Below are 14,168 nucleotides of genomic sequence, written 5' to 3'. Positions count from 1 at the left end.
GATCAATGTCGTTACATCTGCATGGCCAAGGGAGGAGAAGGTTCCTTCTGCCAGCTCCACCATAGAAGAAAACATTCATAAAACTCTGCCACCGCTCTTTGCTCTCCACCTCCCCATCCGTCAAAAAAACAGTGCTTGGGCCGTGGGGAGGAGATGGGAGGAACTGAATTAATGGATCATTGAAATAATGTCTGGGAGCACAGACAGGTGTGAATGAGTTAAGTGCTCAAGCACTTTAAGCAGATGTGCTCTAAAACTTTCCTGACTCATTATGCTGGGCAGTGAGGTGTGGAGAGCTTTTGCTTACCTCAAAGAACCTAGCCAGTACCTTTAGAGCACAAAATGTAACAGGACAAGATAGCTTTGAAACAGGATAAATGTACTTGGGCGTTCGAGAAACAAGCGAGAGCAAGAAGCGATAGGAGATGACAAAGCCTGCAGACACCTAGATGGAGGAGGAGACCTGACGGGGTGACTGGCAGAGCCAAAATGATACCATTTAGGTGAGAGGCAGAGGAGCTCATTTTACATCTGAACCATTTCCAGTGACACCAGCGACCATATAAAGATGACAAACGGATGAATTATTTGATAGGAAAAAGAATGAAAGACAAAAGGTGAGATAATTCAGGGCATCTGCTGGGAACTAATCCTCCTCAAAGGAGAACAAAACCAACAATTCCTGGCTCTACACTGCTGGTTCTTGAGATTACAGATTACAGTGCTCAGGAAGAATTTTAAATATCCAGACATCTGCTGTGTGGCCCACCCAGGCACACTTGTATCAAAGGAAATCCTTGTGATAGAGAAATAACAAGGAAGATTTCCACCAAGAAAACTCACCCAGCCAGAAAAACTATCCCAGATTTCCCCTTTGCCGGCAGGGAGAGAGTCCGGCTGAAAATAAGAAAAATAGTGAGAAATTGGTAGCAGGGATGAAAAGCTTGGAGCGACCTTTTTTGCAGTAGAGGTTTTCCATATGTCGGAGTACACACAGTAACTCCAGGTTCCAGGGCAGCACGTTGCGAGAGCAGAGAAACCTTGTCCTCGTTTAAATTGATGGCCCCAGTCCTATAGTCTGAAAGCCTGGCCTGTTTTAAAGTCGAAGCGATCACGGTGTAATGGAAGGCGGCATTAAAAGCTGAGCTCTGTGCACAAATGGAGAAAGCACCTGGAAACAGCAGCCCCCTGAAGAAGCAAGTCCTGACCAGACTGAGGCCCAAAACCACTAATCCTCTGGGAAACAGTAAGGAACACGGAGTATGCAAGTCTGGTTTCACATGGGGCTTTTCAAAGGGGACAAGAAAACCGGAGGTGTGTTTACTGCAGAAGAGGGGCTTGCATCCCGCTGCGGGGATGCACTGTGACAAAGCTTCACAGCCACGGAAAACATACAGTTCACCCCGGAAAAAGAATGGCCAGCAAAGGCTGTGGGGTGAAATGAAGTTTGACTGAGACATTTCAAAGTAAAGTAGACCATTTAGCTGAAGAGCAAGAGCCAATGCCTCCTGAATTCCCATGGGCTTGCATTCCTAAATCCCCCTTGGCCTTTCCTATTTAGTAGGAAGCAATCCAATCTGGCGGGTCGCTTACAGTTGACACACGCTGGCTCTCACTAAACAAAAGCATTTACAATGCAGGGGTGTTTTATGGAGAGAATTCCTAATTACAGCACAGTACCTGTCTGAGGCTCTGCAGGGAGTGAAGCCAAAGACCTAAACGTGTTCAGAAGTAACTGCTGAAACTTTGAAACTGCTAGCACTGGGAGCCAGCGCTCGATGCATCACATCTGAAACAATCAGATAAACAGATCAGATCAAAATGTATGTGGAAAAATACTATGACTGCCAGGCTTTTGAATCCAATAACCAATTCTGCTGAAAGCCTTCCAAGGGAATTTAATAATGCCGTAAAAAATGAAGTGTGGGTTACAAAAAGATGCATTTATTTCAGGATAGTTTTGTCTTATCTCCTTGTATGGCCAGGCAACAACAGCCGGCCGTTCTACAAGTGATAGTTACTAGTTTTCGTCTCTACCACTAATGCAACTTTCTTTTATCAGAACTTCATTTACAGGAAATTCCTTCTGACATAAAATAGGGCCACATGTTCTGATGGTGAAAATTAACATGGTAATCACGGCTCCTGAATTTGAATGTAACAGGGGAAATGGGAAATAACCTAGGCTGGTCACATTTCCTGGTAAGGTGACTCAAAAATAGAAAAAAACCATCATAAATCAACAATGGAATTCCCACTGGTGTCCCACATGCCTGAGACTGAAAGGAAGGAAAGCAGCTCAAAGACACGCATCTTCCCAGATCCTTTAAAACCAAACCTCTGGTTCAAACATAACACCCCATTTATTTATCTACTCAAAGTATGAGAACAAAGGGGTTCCCATCTGGACAAACCCAAGTCCTGCCACCCTCACCTAGCAGGAAGTATACAGGGTGGGTGCAAGATGGGAGAGGTGAAATCCCGGAGCCTGCTTCCGCACACAGGGCTCGCAGAGTTGAGGGCTCTGCTCGAGCAAGAGCATCCAGCCAAGGCTTGAGGTGTGCAGAGGAACGAGGAAAGAGCAGAAGCATTTCAAGACACCAGCGGGGCAAACGTTTCTGTTACCTGCATTGCCGTAGGACAGAAAAATCTCAGTCGTGGATCAGGGCCAGGCCTTGGAACAAAGCTGATCCTTGGAACAAATTTTTACTCCTGCTAAACACATGCATGCCTAACTTGATGCGTGTGATTAATCCACCGGCCTCAGGGATTTAACTGTGGATATCTGGGAGCACAGGCAGAAGTATTTGCAGAATGGTGGTCTACGAGAGTGGAAATTTTCAAGCATGGCTGTTTGCAACAAAAAGCTTTTGTTGTGACTGGTGCTGAGCTCCATTCAAGTGTCTTGGTAAGCAAACTTACCAATAAGCTTTACATCGTCAGGCATGCTGGACAACTAAAAAACCTCCCTATTTGTGATGCAGCCACTGAACTGCAGGAAAGCAGCAGCTCTCCTCTAGAAGTGTATGTGACTTTACTAATGCTGTTCTTGCTCACTTGTGCGGAAAAGAAAACAAGAGCAGAGTTTTCATGTAACACCAAGGATCTATTTCTAAAGGAAGCTAGAACCATACTATTTACTTTGGGGGTTTAAATTTTGCCAGGCAAAGTGTTTTGAGTTACTCCAAGAGCAGGACATTTTTATTTATGGAATTCCCTTAATCCATTATAAAAATCCTCTGAGCTAAACCAGCTTCCCGGTATCCAAATCTCTCGGATAACACAACTCACTCCCAAGATGTTTATTTACCAATAACCATTCCTCTAGGCCAAGCTTACCAGCCAGTATCTTTATCCTCGGGATAATGCTAAGTCCCCATCTGACAAGGTTATTTCTCTTGGGGAATTACAAAGGCATGAATTTAGAAACACATTTTTTGTTTTCACAACTTGCTCAAAGCAACTTTATCTTCCCAAGCTGCTGAATGAACCAATTATCAAGAGAACGTCACAAGAATGAACAAAACATTCCATCACCAAGGGCCACGCAGCTTTGCAGTGACCAGAGGAAAGGCTGCTGGGAGAGAAGATGCTGATCCCAGATCCAGCCCTTGTTGTGAGAACTCTTCAGCAGGTACCCACCACTGCCAGGGGCAGAACAGGAGTGGTGAGTGAACATCTCTGCGCAGTCACCCTGCTTGGAGTCACAGGGGACACGCTGCCTAAACTGCTAGCTCAGTGGCCGGACGCATGGGAGAATCTGGCTTCAATTTTTTCCTTTCTCTTTCTTCTGTTACTTCATTCCAGAAACAATGTATACTGAAGTGCAAACTTGGCTGGGGATTATTTATTTTTTGCTAGAGAAAGAAGACATTTAGTAGAACTCCTGCTAACCCGTATCAGATGGTGAACAAGCAATTTAAAGGAGCTGGTGCAGATGGGAATTGGTGCCCATACGCTGGCTCAATTACTCTGGAAATCAACATCTATTGTGAAATATTCTTGAAATCAACCAGTATTGTCACCTAGTTATTCCAAGCATGATGTAACAGGTCTTTGACAGATGGCTTTAAAGAGGATCAACCCAAACATGCTTTTTTATTTTACAAGACTTTTATTCTGTTTCACAGATTTGACTATTACAGCAGTGAAATTATTACAAGTGACTCATAACATTTAGTTCCAAATAAAAGTAGAAAAACACAGAAATGATAAAGGAAAGTTAAATGAGATGTGATGTGTGATAAATGTGTTTTAAGAGCACAGAAAAAGTATATAAAAATACATTAGGATCAAGAATTTTGCAGACAGGTTTTGATTTAGTCACAATTTTGACACCACAGTCACAGAATCACAGAATGGTTGAGGCTGGCAGGGACCTCTGGAGATCATCTGGTCCAACCCTCTGCTCACGCAGGGCCACCTAGAGCCAGTTGCCCAGGACTGTGACAGCCTCCCTGGGCATCCTGCGCCAGTGCTCGGTCACCCTCAGAGTAAAAAAGTGTTTCCTCATGTTCAGAGGGACCCTCCTGTGTTTCAGTTTGTGCCCATTGCCTCTGGTCCTGTCACTGGGCACCACTGGAAAGAGCCTGGCTCCATCCTCTTTGCACCCTCCCTTCAGGTATTTATATACATTAATAAGATCCCCCAGAGCCTTCTCTTCTCCAGGCTAAACAGTCCCAGCTCTCTCAGCCTTTCCTCATAGGAGAGATGTTCCAGTCCCTTAATGATCTTTGTGGCCCTTCGTTGGACTCTCTCCCGTGTGTCTTATGCCTCTCTTGTACTGAGGAGCCCAGAACTGGACGCAGTACTCCAGGTGTGGCCTCACCAGTGCTGAGTAGAGGAGAGGGATCACCTCCCTCGACCTGCTGGCAATACTTTGTCTAATGCAGCCGAGGATACCATTAGCCTTCTTTGCAGCAAGGGCACATGGCTGGCTTACGGTCAATTTGGTGTCCACAGAACCCCTAGGTCCTTTTCTGCCAAGCTTCTTTCCAGCTAGGTGCCCCAGCACATATTGGTGCTCCTCCTTCCCAGGTGCAGGACTTTGTACTTCTGCTTGTTGAACTTCATTAGGTTCTTACCAGCCTGTCGAGGTCCCTCTGGATGGCAGCACGACCCTCTGGCATATCAGCCACCCCTCCTAGTTTTGAGTCATCAGCAAACTTGCTGAGGGTACACTCTGCCCCCATCACCCAGATAACTAATGAAGATGTTAAACAGGACTGGACCCAGTATTGACCCCTGGGGTACACCACTAAGGCCAGTACACTGGCCTCTAACTAGACTTCATGTCACTGATCACCACCTCTGTGCTCAACCATTCAGCCAGTTTTCAACCCACCTCACTGTCTGCTCATCCACCTCATACATCAACAGCTTGTCTATGAAGATCTTATGGGAGACAGTGTCAAAGGCCTTCCTGAAGTCCAGGTAGACAATATCTGCTGCTCTCCCCTCATCTACCAGGCCAGTCATTTCATCGTAGAAGTTGGTCAAGCACGACTTCCCCTTGGTGAAGCCATGCTGGCTACTCCTGAAGAATTTTTTGTTGTTCATGTGCCTGGAAATGGTTTCCAGGATTAGCTGCTCCATCACCTTCCCAGGGGATGAGGTGAGGCTGATGAGCCTATAGTTCCTTGGGTCCTCCTTCCTGAAGATAGCAGAGACATTTGCTTTCCTCCAGTCTTCAGGCACTTCTCCCAGTCGCCTTGATCAATCAAAGATTATTGAGAGCGGCCTTGCAAGGACAACTGACAGCTCCCTCAAGACTTGTGGGTGCATCCCTTCAGGGCCCATGGACTTCTGTACACCCAGTTTGCTTAAGTATTCCCTCACCTGATCTTCTTCCACCAAGGGTACATCTTCCTTGCTCCAGCCTTTCCCCCCGGTCTCTGGAACCTGGGATTCCCAAAGGCCAATCTCGCTAGTAAAGACCGAGGCAAAGGCGGCACTTGGTATTTCAGCCTTTTCCACGTCCTGGAAGTCCCCTGTCTTGTTGAGCAGTGGGCCCACATTTTCCTAGTCTTCCTTTTGTCGCCTGTGTTCTTATAGAAGCCCTTTTTGCTGACATTCCTGGCTGAATTCAATTCCATTTGGGCTTTAGCATTCCTAACGTCATCCCTGGATGCTCAGACAACGTTTCTGTAGTCCTCCCAGGTTACCCATCCTTGCTTCCACCCTCTGTATGCTTCTCCTTTTTGTGTTTGAGTTTGGCTAGGAGTTCTCTGTTCATCCACACAGGCCTCCTGGCATTTTTGCCTGACTTCCTGCTCATTGGAATGGAACTCTCTTGAGCTTGGAGGACATGATTGTTGAATATTAACTGGCTTTCTCAGGCCCCTCTTCCCTCCAGGGTCTTACCCCACAGGACTCTTCCAAGCAGATCTTTGAAGAGGCCAAAATCTGCTCTCCTGAACTCCAGGGTTGTGAGCTTGCTTTTCACCCTCCTTCCTGCCCTCAGGATCCTGAACTCCACCATCTCATGGTCACTGCAGCCAAAGCTGCCTCTTTGATCTGCACATGCCCAATGAGCCCCTGCTGCTTGGTGAGTATGAGGTCCAGCAGAGCACCTCTCTTTGTTGGCTCCTCTGTCTCTTGGAGGAGGAATTTATCACCAATCTACTCAAGGAACCTCCTGGATTGCTTGGGTCCTGCTGTGTTGTCCCTCCAGCAGACATCCAGGGGGTTGAAGTCCCCCCTGAGGACCAGGACCTGCCAATTCAGCCTGCTGCTCCTATCTGTCTGTAGAGGCCCCGATCCTCTTGTTCTTCCTGGTCAGGTGGCCTATAGCAGACACCTGCTATAACGTCACCTTTACCTGTCCTCTCTTTAAATCCTAACCCATAAGCTCTCAGTCAGCTCCTCATCCATCCCCAGGCAGAGCATCATGCACCCCAGCTGCTCTCTCACATAAAGGGCAACTCCCCTTCCTCCTCGTCCTATCCTGTCCTTCCTAAAGAGCCTAGAAAGCCTACCACCTAGAAAGCACAGTTTATTGAAAACCGTTAATTAGAAAGGTGATAAATCCAAGAGTATATAAAAGGCAAAAATGAAACAGAAAAACGAAAGGAGGATGTGTGTGTGTGTGTGTGTGAAGTCTATTTTATGGCAAACTTCCAGTCCTTTGGCCACTATAAAGCAAAGTCAGTGGATTTCATATAAATTCTCTGTATAAAGGAATGTCTATGAACTGTGTACAATATGGCCCAGAATAAACATCTCATTATCAGGCTAATAGAGCTCCTCACAGAGGAAAAGAAGGTGCTTACGTCATGGTTTCATCTCCCCAATATAATACTGTCCGGAATTGGACTAGTGCCCCAAAATACCATTTTAGGAACAACATGAATTCCTTTAATGGAAAGGAAATGCAGTAACCCGCTGATGCTGCAGAAGCAGGGCGCTGGGCAACAGCCTCGCTACTGCACACTTGCTTTAAAGTTCGTGTGGTTGACTGGCAGGGGGTGAGCCTCTGTGTTGAACACCCAGTCGTCCAGGGACAGCACGTCATCTTCACAGAACAGAAGATAGAGGTACCTGGAGTGATAAGGCGAGGGTGGGTGGGAAGAAGATGGACACAAAGGGAGATTAAAGGAAACTCAAGCGGGACTCCAAGCACGCACAAGCGAGCACTGTCAGCAGGACTGTGATGGGGGCTCCCATTGGCCTCAGCTGCCACGGTTTACGGTGAGACATTTCCCAGCTCCCTGCCTCACTCTCCTGCTGGAAACTACCACCCCTGGTGCAAAGGTGGCAAAATGGGATGGGCATCTGCGTTCAGCCACTCCACAAACATTGGCTCACACTACCAGCAAAGGCAGATCTGCACCAAGGCGCAGCAAATTCAGGCCATAGTCATGCTTCCTCTGTGTGCAGGACATTAACCTGGCAGAGGAGACAGCTGTCTCAAACCATCGGAGCTAAATCCAAGGGAGCTCAGCAGCCAGAGCCTCCCACTTAGAGCAGTTCTAAATCACAGGAGGAGTCCTTTAAATCCAGCACATGAGCAGAAACCTCGAGAGTACCAATGACAGCAGTGGTTCTAACAAGAGGAAACTACCAAAGCTTTGCAGCACCCATAGCCTTGCCCAGTTTTCCCCACAGAGGATAAGACCTCCTCCTTATTATTAGAGACTTATTAAGCAGACAAGAGTGTTGATGCTGCAGGAATTATCCTACTCTGAAAAGCCTCTGTGATACTGGACTTACTTCAGAGTCTCTGCGAGGAAAAAACTCTGTTGCATGTTGTCATGGGTTGGGGTTGTGGTGTAAACATCTCGGATGCCAGAAAAACCAGCTTCTACTCTACAATGTTTTTCCAGGGCCTGAGAAAGGAAAACAAATCTCAGTAACACACAATAGCATGGAGTAACTCATTAATCATCATCAGTTGCATTACAAGTCAGCTTTACAAATCAAATTCCAGGTTTATAGTAGCCGCTGTCTCTCACTGAAGAGCGTGGTGATTACTCCAGACTCCGTGAATAAAGCTAGTTCTAATGAAATAGCAAGAGAAACATAAACCACCTAAGTTAGTTGATTGATTGACCTTGACGTTACACACAGCAAAACCAGATCTCAAGTGGCAACTCCAGCTGCTTGCAGAGCCTCTTTTCCAGGGCAGTAGACAAATGACAGTTCTGCCATTGAAACGCAGCCCCTGCTAGGATGTGGGGCAGCAGCCAACGGGCTATTGCAGGAGCTAGAAAGAGGTGAGGGACCTTCTGGCTGGGAGGTCTTTGTGGGAAGAAGACAAGACGAAGGGCAAAGACAGGTTTGCTGATTTTCCCTGGCCAACTACAAACCACTGGTTCTGAGCAGTCCAGATAATTCAATTAGAAGGTTGACTCCTTTTTGCAGAGGGCTGTTACATTAATAGCAGGTTTTGCTGTCTGCAGCACTCCTCTCCATAAACCTCCACTGTTTTGATTGACTGATTGATTTTAGTGTAGCCCAAAAGGGAGAAGAAAACATTCGCAATGACACAGAGACACCACACTAAATTGAGCTATTTTATATAGTCCTGCCCCATTGCTAACGTGTCTTAGCGTCTAACACAATTTAAATAATTTCTGCTCTTTTTATTGACCGAAGGAAAGATTCTTGTAAGAATCCCAGCAGCCTATAAGAGTTATTACTGTGAATTTTCCAACCATACCTTCACAACCTCCCAGCCCCACTGCCTGTACTTGGGATTGTGCGTCAGCCGCCACATGTACATGTAGCTTTCTACCACTTCTGGACGTAGGATGTAGTAGCGCTCGCTGAGTCTGGTTGCCATGGCTTCAGTTCCAGCATCAAAGCGAAAGGCTTCAGGGCCGAGTTTGGTATCTAGACAGAATCACACACATGCAATGATCAGTTTGAGGAGAAAGCAAGTAAACAGACTGTCCAAGTGCTTTTATGCTGCTGAGGCTGCCAACATTTAACTAAGGCTTGCGTGAGGTCAGATGAGCAGCTCAGTCGTGCTTGTCTATCAGATCAACCTCACAGCTGATGTCAAAACAGGGGCAACGCCACAGAGTGCATGAGCTGTGCCCACTGCCACTCCAGGTGTTGCTCATTCTGTGGTACGTCTGGGCACTACCTTGGTGAGGATGAAGCGTTTCTGAGGATGGATACAACTGACAAAGCACAGACTTGGACCAGATTTGAGCGTGGAGAGGGCAGGTACCAATCTCCCCCATGTCCTAGCACTTCTGCTGGGCTGGTATTTGCTCCTAGGAATTGCACCGCCCTTGACCCTGAGAGCAGAGTTCGTCACTGAAGACAAACTCAGAACCCAGGTGAGAAAGAACAACAGAGGCAGATCCTGTCCTAAAGCCTCAAAGAGAAAACACATTCAAAGGACAATCTAGCCATGCAGCTGACCCTGCCATCACAGAGATATTGATACACTGCTCCCAGGCAGGGGGTTTGTTTCGCAATTATCAGTCCACCAGACTGAGCCATTTCGCCTGCACTGCAGTAGAGAGGCTGTAAGAAATGGTACCTGGGACCTGCAATCACTTCTTCTGCCTTTCTTTCTGGTCCACTAGCAGCCTCTTTGAAAAGAAGACATCAGGATGATGGGGAAGGCTTAATCAATTTCACTGATATTTTATAAATAAAACATTAAGAGTATCTTTGTCTTTTTGAGTGTCCCTTATATGAGAAGCTCAATCTCTTGCAAGCATTAGCTAGCACTCGGGTCCCTACTTTCAACACCAACCCTCTCCCTATTCGAAAAACAGGGAAACTGAGCACAGAGGTTGCTTATGATCATGTCATAAGGTTTCTCTTGCTGCACCCATGTGTCTACCACAAGGCTGTGTTTCAGGGAGTCATTTTATTTCTCAAAATATTTTGCACACCTTCACTGGGCCCTCCTGTCTGCGTGGGGACCTAACAGCGCTCGCTAGTTGGACTATTTGCTGACAGCCAGGGTGACATGCACAGACATTCTCTGCAAAACAATGAGCTTGCTGAAATGACAGCACCGTAACCAGTGTGGGCAGGCTAGCTACTGTCCTTTCTATGCTGATGGATATTGCTGAAGGTGAAAATTGGCTCCAGGCACTCACAACCAGAGGGTTATTAGTTCGGGTGGCTTGTTTTAGTTCTGTAAGTGCTGGGGGGAAAGAAAGAGTTATTTGCAAACATCATTTCAGGTTAGCTTGAAGTTTATTGGGCAAACATGCTGGACACCAGCTGCCAATATTGGCTTGCTGATGTGGTGAAGGTGCGAAACAATCTTTGGGAACAGTTAGGGCTTGGGAACAGACCTGTGCTTGACAAGGTCCCGGAAAGCAGACTGCTGCTTCGCTGCCTGCAGTCTCAAAAGAGCTGCAGAGATGCCTACAAAGAAAGGAGCAGAGTCCAATGCAAGCTTATCATGCTGAAAGCCCTGCAGGCAGAGAACTAACCCAGTCTCTCATTCATCACCAGTCACTGCTCTCCCAAAGCACTGACTGATAAGCACACTGGGTGGTGAAACAAATTTTACTGGACTTGTGAAATAGAAAGACTTAGCCAGCCTCTGCTTAGGCAGCCAGGAGAGGCTGAGTAACTTCTTTTTTTTTGGCTCCTACCAGCAGCTGCAGGTCTCCAACATTCTCCTGTTGGGCTTCTCAGCTGCTCTGCTTCATACAGTGGGACACCCTGCAATTAATCTTTGTTAATCTCCCCTTCTTGTCTGCAAAGGGATATGAAAGGACAGACTCAAACTATAGTCTTGTCAGGAGAAGGCTAGCTCTGCGACTGGGAGGCGGGACTAGGATTCAGCTCTGGGTTCATTTCCCAACTCTTCCACAGGAGCTCACATCTGCCTGTCCCTCTGCTCCAGCTGTCCACTATGTAAAACATATTGCTTTCTCTTCTAGAAAACCCAGAAGAGACAAGTGAAAATCATACACAGGGATGCAGATGCTGCTGAAGCACTAAATACCCTGCTGCAAACCTCTGCCACACAAAAGCTGAGTCTCCTAAGGCTGTAAGCTATCCCTTACTAACATTTTCTAGGCAGCCCACAGGTTTACCTGAGCGTGCATAAGACTCGTGACATGTGTTTGTTATTTCTGCAGCGAGATCCACGAAATGTTGCTTCCTCTCTTCTCCGGCGTGTTCAGCTCCAAGTGCTATCATGCCCCCAGAGAAGCAAGCCAAGTGGCCCATTTTGTGATCCAAGATGCCACCCCTCCATTCAGCAATGTAGGTCAATCCTCCAGCAGACTTTTTGACCAAATGCTTTTCTATTGCCTAAAGGTATGAAAATCAGGATTTCAGGATACTTAGCGGACAGGGTGAGGAGGGAATACCAAGGAAACCCAAAGATCTAAGACATTTTTGCCTGAAACATTCTGATGAACAATGTCCCCCACAAAAATTACAGAGCAGCAACCTGCTCCTTACCTCTAGTGCATCGTCATACATCTTTTTAGCTTCAGAGTCTTTCTTGTCTGACATCAGCCAAGATTTGATGAGATATTCATAAAAGCTGTCCCCAAGCCCCCCAATGGAGACATGGTCTGTAGTGGGAAAGCCAGAAAAGAACTTCAGGTTCATGATATACAATGAGCGGGTGCTTTACAAAGAGCAAACAACCATGTCCTATTTAATGCCCTTGTTCTCTCCTTCCTTTTTCCAGTTTCCTGGGGAGAGCTTGCAGCATTTCTTTTTCAAAAAGGAAGAAAGGTGGAAAGTGCAATCAGAAGAAAAATGTTCTGTCATTTTACAAAGCATTAGTATCCCTTACCAAAACTATTCGGAGGTCTTATTTTGCAACAGTTATTTATACTGCAACTTGAAGATGCTTCCTGTTTATGAAGCAATCATCATAAATCCCAGCCTCATAAACCAAAAGCAGTGGCAGGTATTGATAGATCTCTACATATATGAAGCCACTGGGTGCTGCCTCCCTGCCTCAGGAAAGGGAGAATGCATGTTGGATCACACAGAGCTGCCAGCAAGGGGCTGCTGTAGGGACCTCTTGATCGTGCCATTTGTATTCCTGGCTCATGGTGGGACTCTGTGCCCTGGGGAAGGCTGGGGTTGTTGGCATATTAAAATGATAAAGTCAGGTACAAGGATGTGCACTGAATATTTCCTTCTGCAGAAATCAGATTTTCAAGGCTATCTGTTCAGAGTACACAATGCTATGACCTTACTGGAGAGGAAGATGCTAAAGAATTGCACTGTGAAATGGGCATGACAGCTGCAGGCTTCTGCCTGGGGGGAACTGCTGGATGGATTTATATCTTTAAACTATACCACAGGGGAAAAGCAGCATTCATTCTTTCAAGCAGCCAAGTACTCCCCTTTTTAGAAGAGCAAGACAAATTACCCACCATGGACTGAACCATCCCTGTTAATTAACAGTGTCCACCTCTGTGTCTGCACGTGTCCCCATTTTAAACGCAAGCAGATGCAGCAGGGTTTTCAGAGTTAGCTGTTCAGATTTTTATTTTCCCTTTCACTGTACATATATGAAGTCCTGAGGCTCATTGTAAATGCTAAATCCTTCCAACAGAAGAGATCAACAGCCATGCACTTTCCTGACCTGAAGAGCAAATATCCCCGATACAGTGTGTCCAATGATCCGTGGAATAATCCATAGCAAAACAATGAGATTAGATGCATGAATTCAGAAAAAAAGAGGACAGACTATTTGCAAACACCGGCTGCACAGCCTGTCTTTAAAGAGAAGCTCTGTGATCCTAAGTGTGTCATTCATAAAATCACCAAAGCAGGAGCCCTGGTACATAATTGCTTTCCATATGGCATCAGCTTTGCCAGCATTTGCCTCCTAGGCACTTTGCATAAACAAATCTCTTATTTCAGCAGGGGACCGTGCTTTAATTTTCTAAAGGTAACAACTGCACTCAGAAGAGGTACAGCACTGCCTCTTCATTTAGAAGATCTGCTCATTCAGCCAGGTCAAAGATACACCTTTTAAGAAAATCACAGCAATTCCAAGAAAAACAGCTTCCCGCAAAGAGCTTTAATGACAAGACAGAAAATGAGAGCCTGGCACCTACAGGGAACATCTCTGTGGCAGGCTGCAGCTGCCTCCCTACTTTGGTCCTAATCTATTTCTCACCATAAGTATTGGAGATGCAGAAGAGGCTGATCAGCCTTTTCCCTCGCTGGAATACAGATTCAGACCACAAGGTCATATTATGAGCAACTGCCACAAGCAGCCCCTGCCATGAGTTGCCCTCATGACGTGAAAGTCTAGGAGAGAGGTTATCTCTAGTCCTTTTGCATAAATCAGCCTATCCCTGAACAAGTAATCAGAGCCTACTTTTAATAAGCTCCAAGAACCAGCAACAGGCCCCTCTATATGTCAGCAAGGGGTGGGAGCAGGTCAGTACAATGAAGTAAAATTTGCAGACATAAATAGAATTAAATTAGTGGCAGAAGAGATGAATACTGAGTATCAAGCTGAGTATTTTAACCATCTGAATTAAGAGCACAGCTCTTCAGTTTCCCAAAGATTCTGTAATGATCAGTTATGGTAACAGACAGGCAATTCTCTTCTCAGCACCAATGAATAGGCAGAATTAATGCTTGTGCCTGGGAAAATGTGCAGTGTGGCTGCCAGCTGGGAATAACCTAAAGAAAATGGCATCTCAGGGGTGTGGTAGGGGATGGGAGATTAGCCTTTCAAGTGGAACATATTGCAACAA

At 46.2% G+C, this 14,168-nt stretch overlaps 1 protein-coding gene across 1 annotated transcript in view; it reads right to left on the bottom strand.

Moving 5' to 3' along the window:
- Window positions 1-4,091: 4,091 nt before the first annotated feature.
- MAN1C1 (mannosidase alpha class 1C member 1) overlaps window positions 4,092-14,168 on the bottom strand; it is a 69,145-nt gene continuing 59,068 nt past the window's right edge. Inside the window, exons 9-13 of the mRNA XM_075522450.1 lie at window positions 11,893-12,008; window positions 11,520-11,739; window positions 9,161-9,333; window positions 8,212-8,327; window positions 4,092-7,539 (exon numbers count right to left, since the gene is read on the bottom strand). Coding sequence (XP_075378565.1) covers window positions 7,422-7,539; window positions 8,212-8,327; window positions 9,161-9,333; window positions 11,520-11,739; window positions 11,893-12,008 — 743 coding nt within the window. The 3' untranslated portion in view covers window positions 4,092-7,421. The remainder of the gene's footprint in view (window positions 7,540-8,211; window positions 8,328-9,160; window positions 9,334-11,519; window positions 11,740-11,892; window positions 12,009-14,168) is intronic.

This window comes from Mycteria americana, chromosome 21, assembly GCF_035582795.1.
Source record: "Mycteria americana isolate JAX WOST 10 ecotype Jacksonville Zoo and Gardens chromosome 21, USCA_MyAme_1.0, whole genome shotgun sequence".
Classification (NCBI taxonomy): Eukaryota; Metazoa; Chordata; class Aves; order Ciconiiformes; family Ciconiidae; genus Mycteria; species Mycteria americana.
The sequence above is the reverse complement of the archived record's forward strand: the minus strand, read 5'-3'. Positions and strand labels throughout refer to the sequence as shown.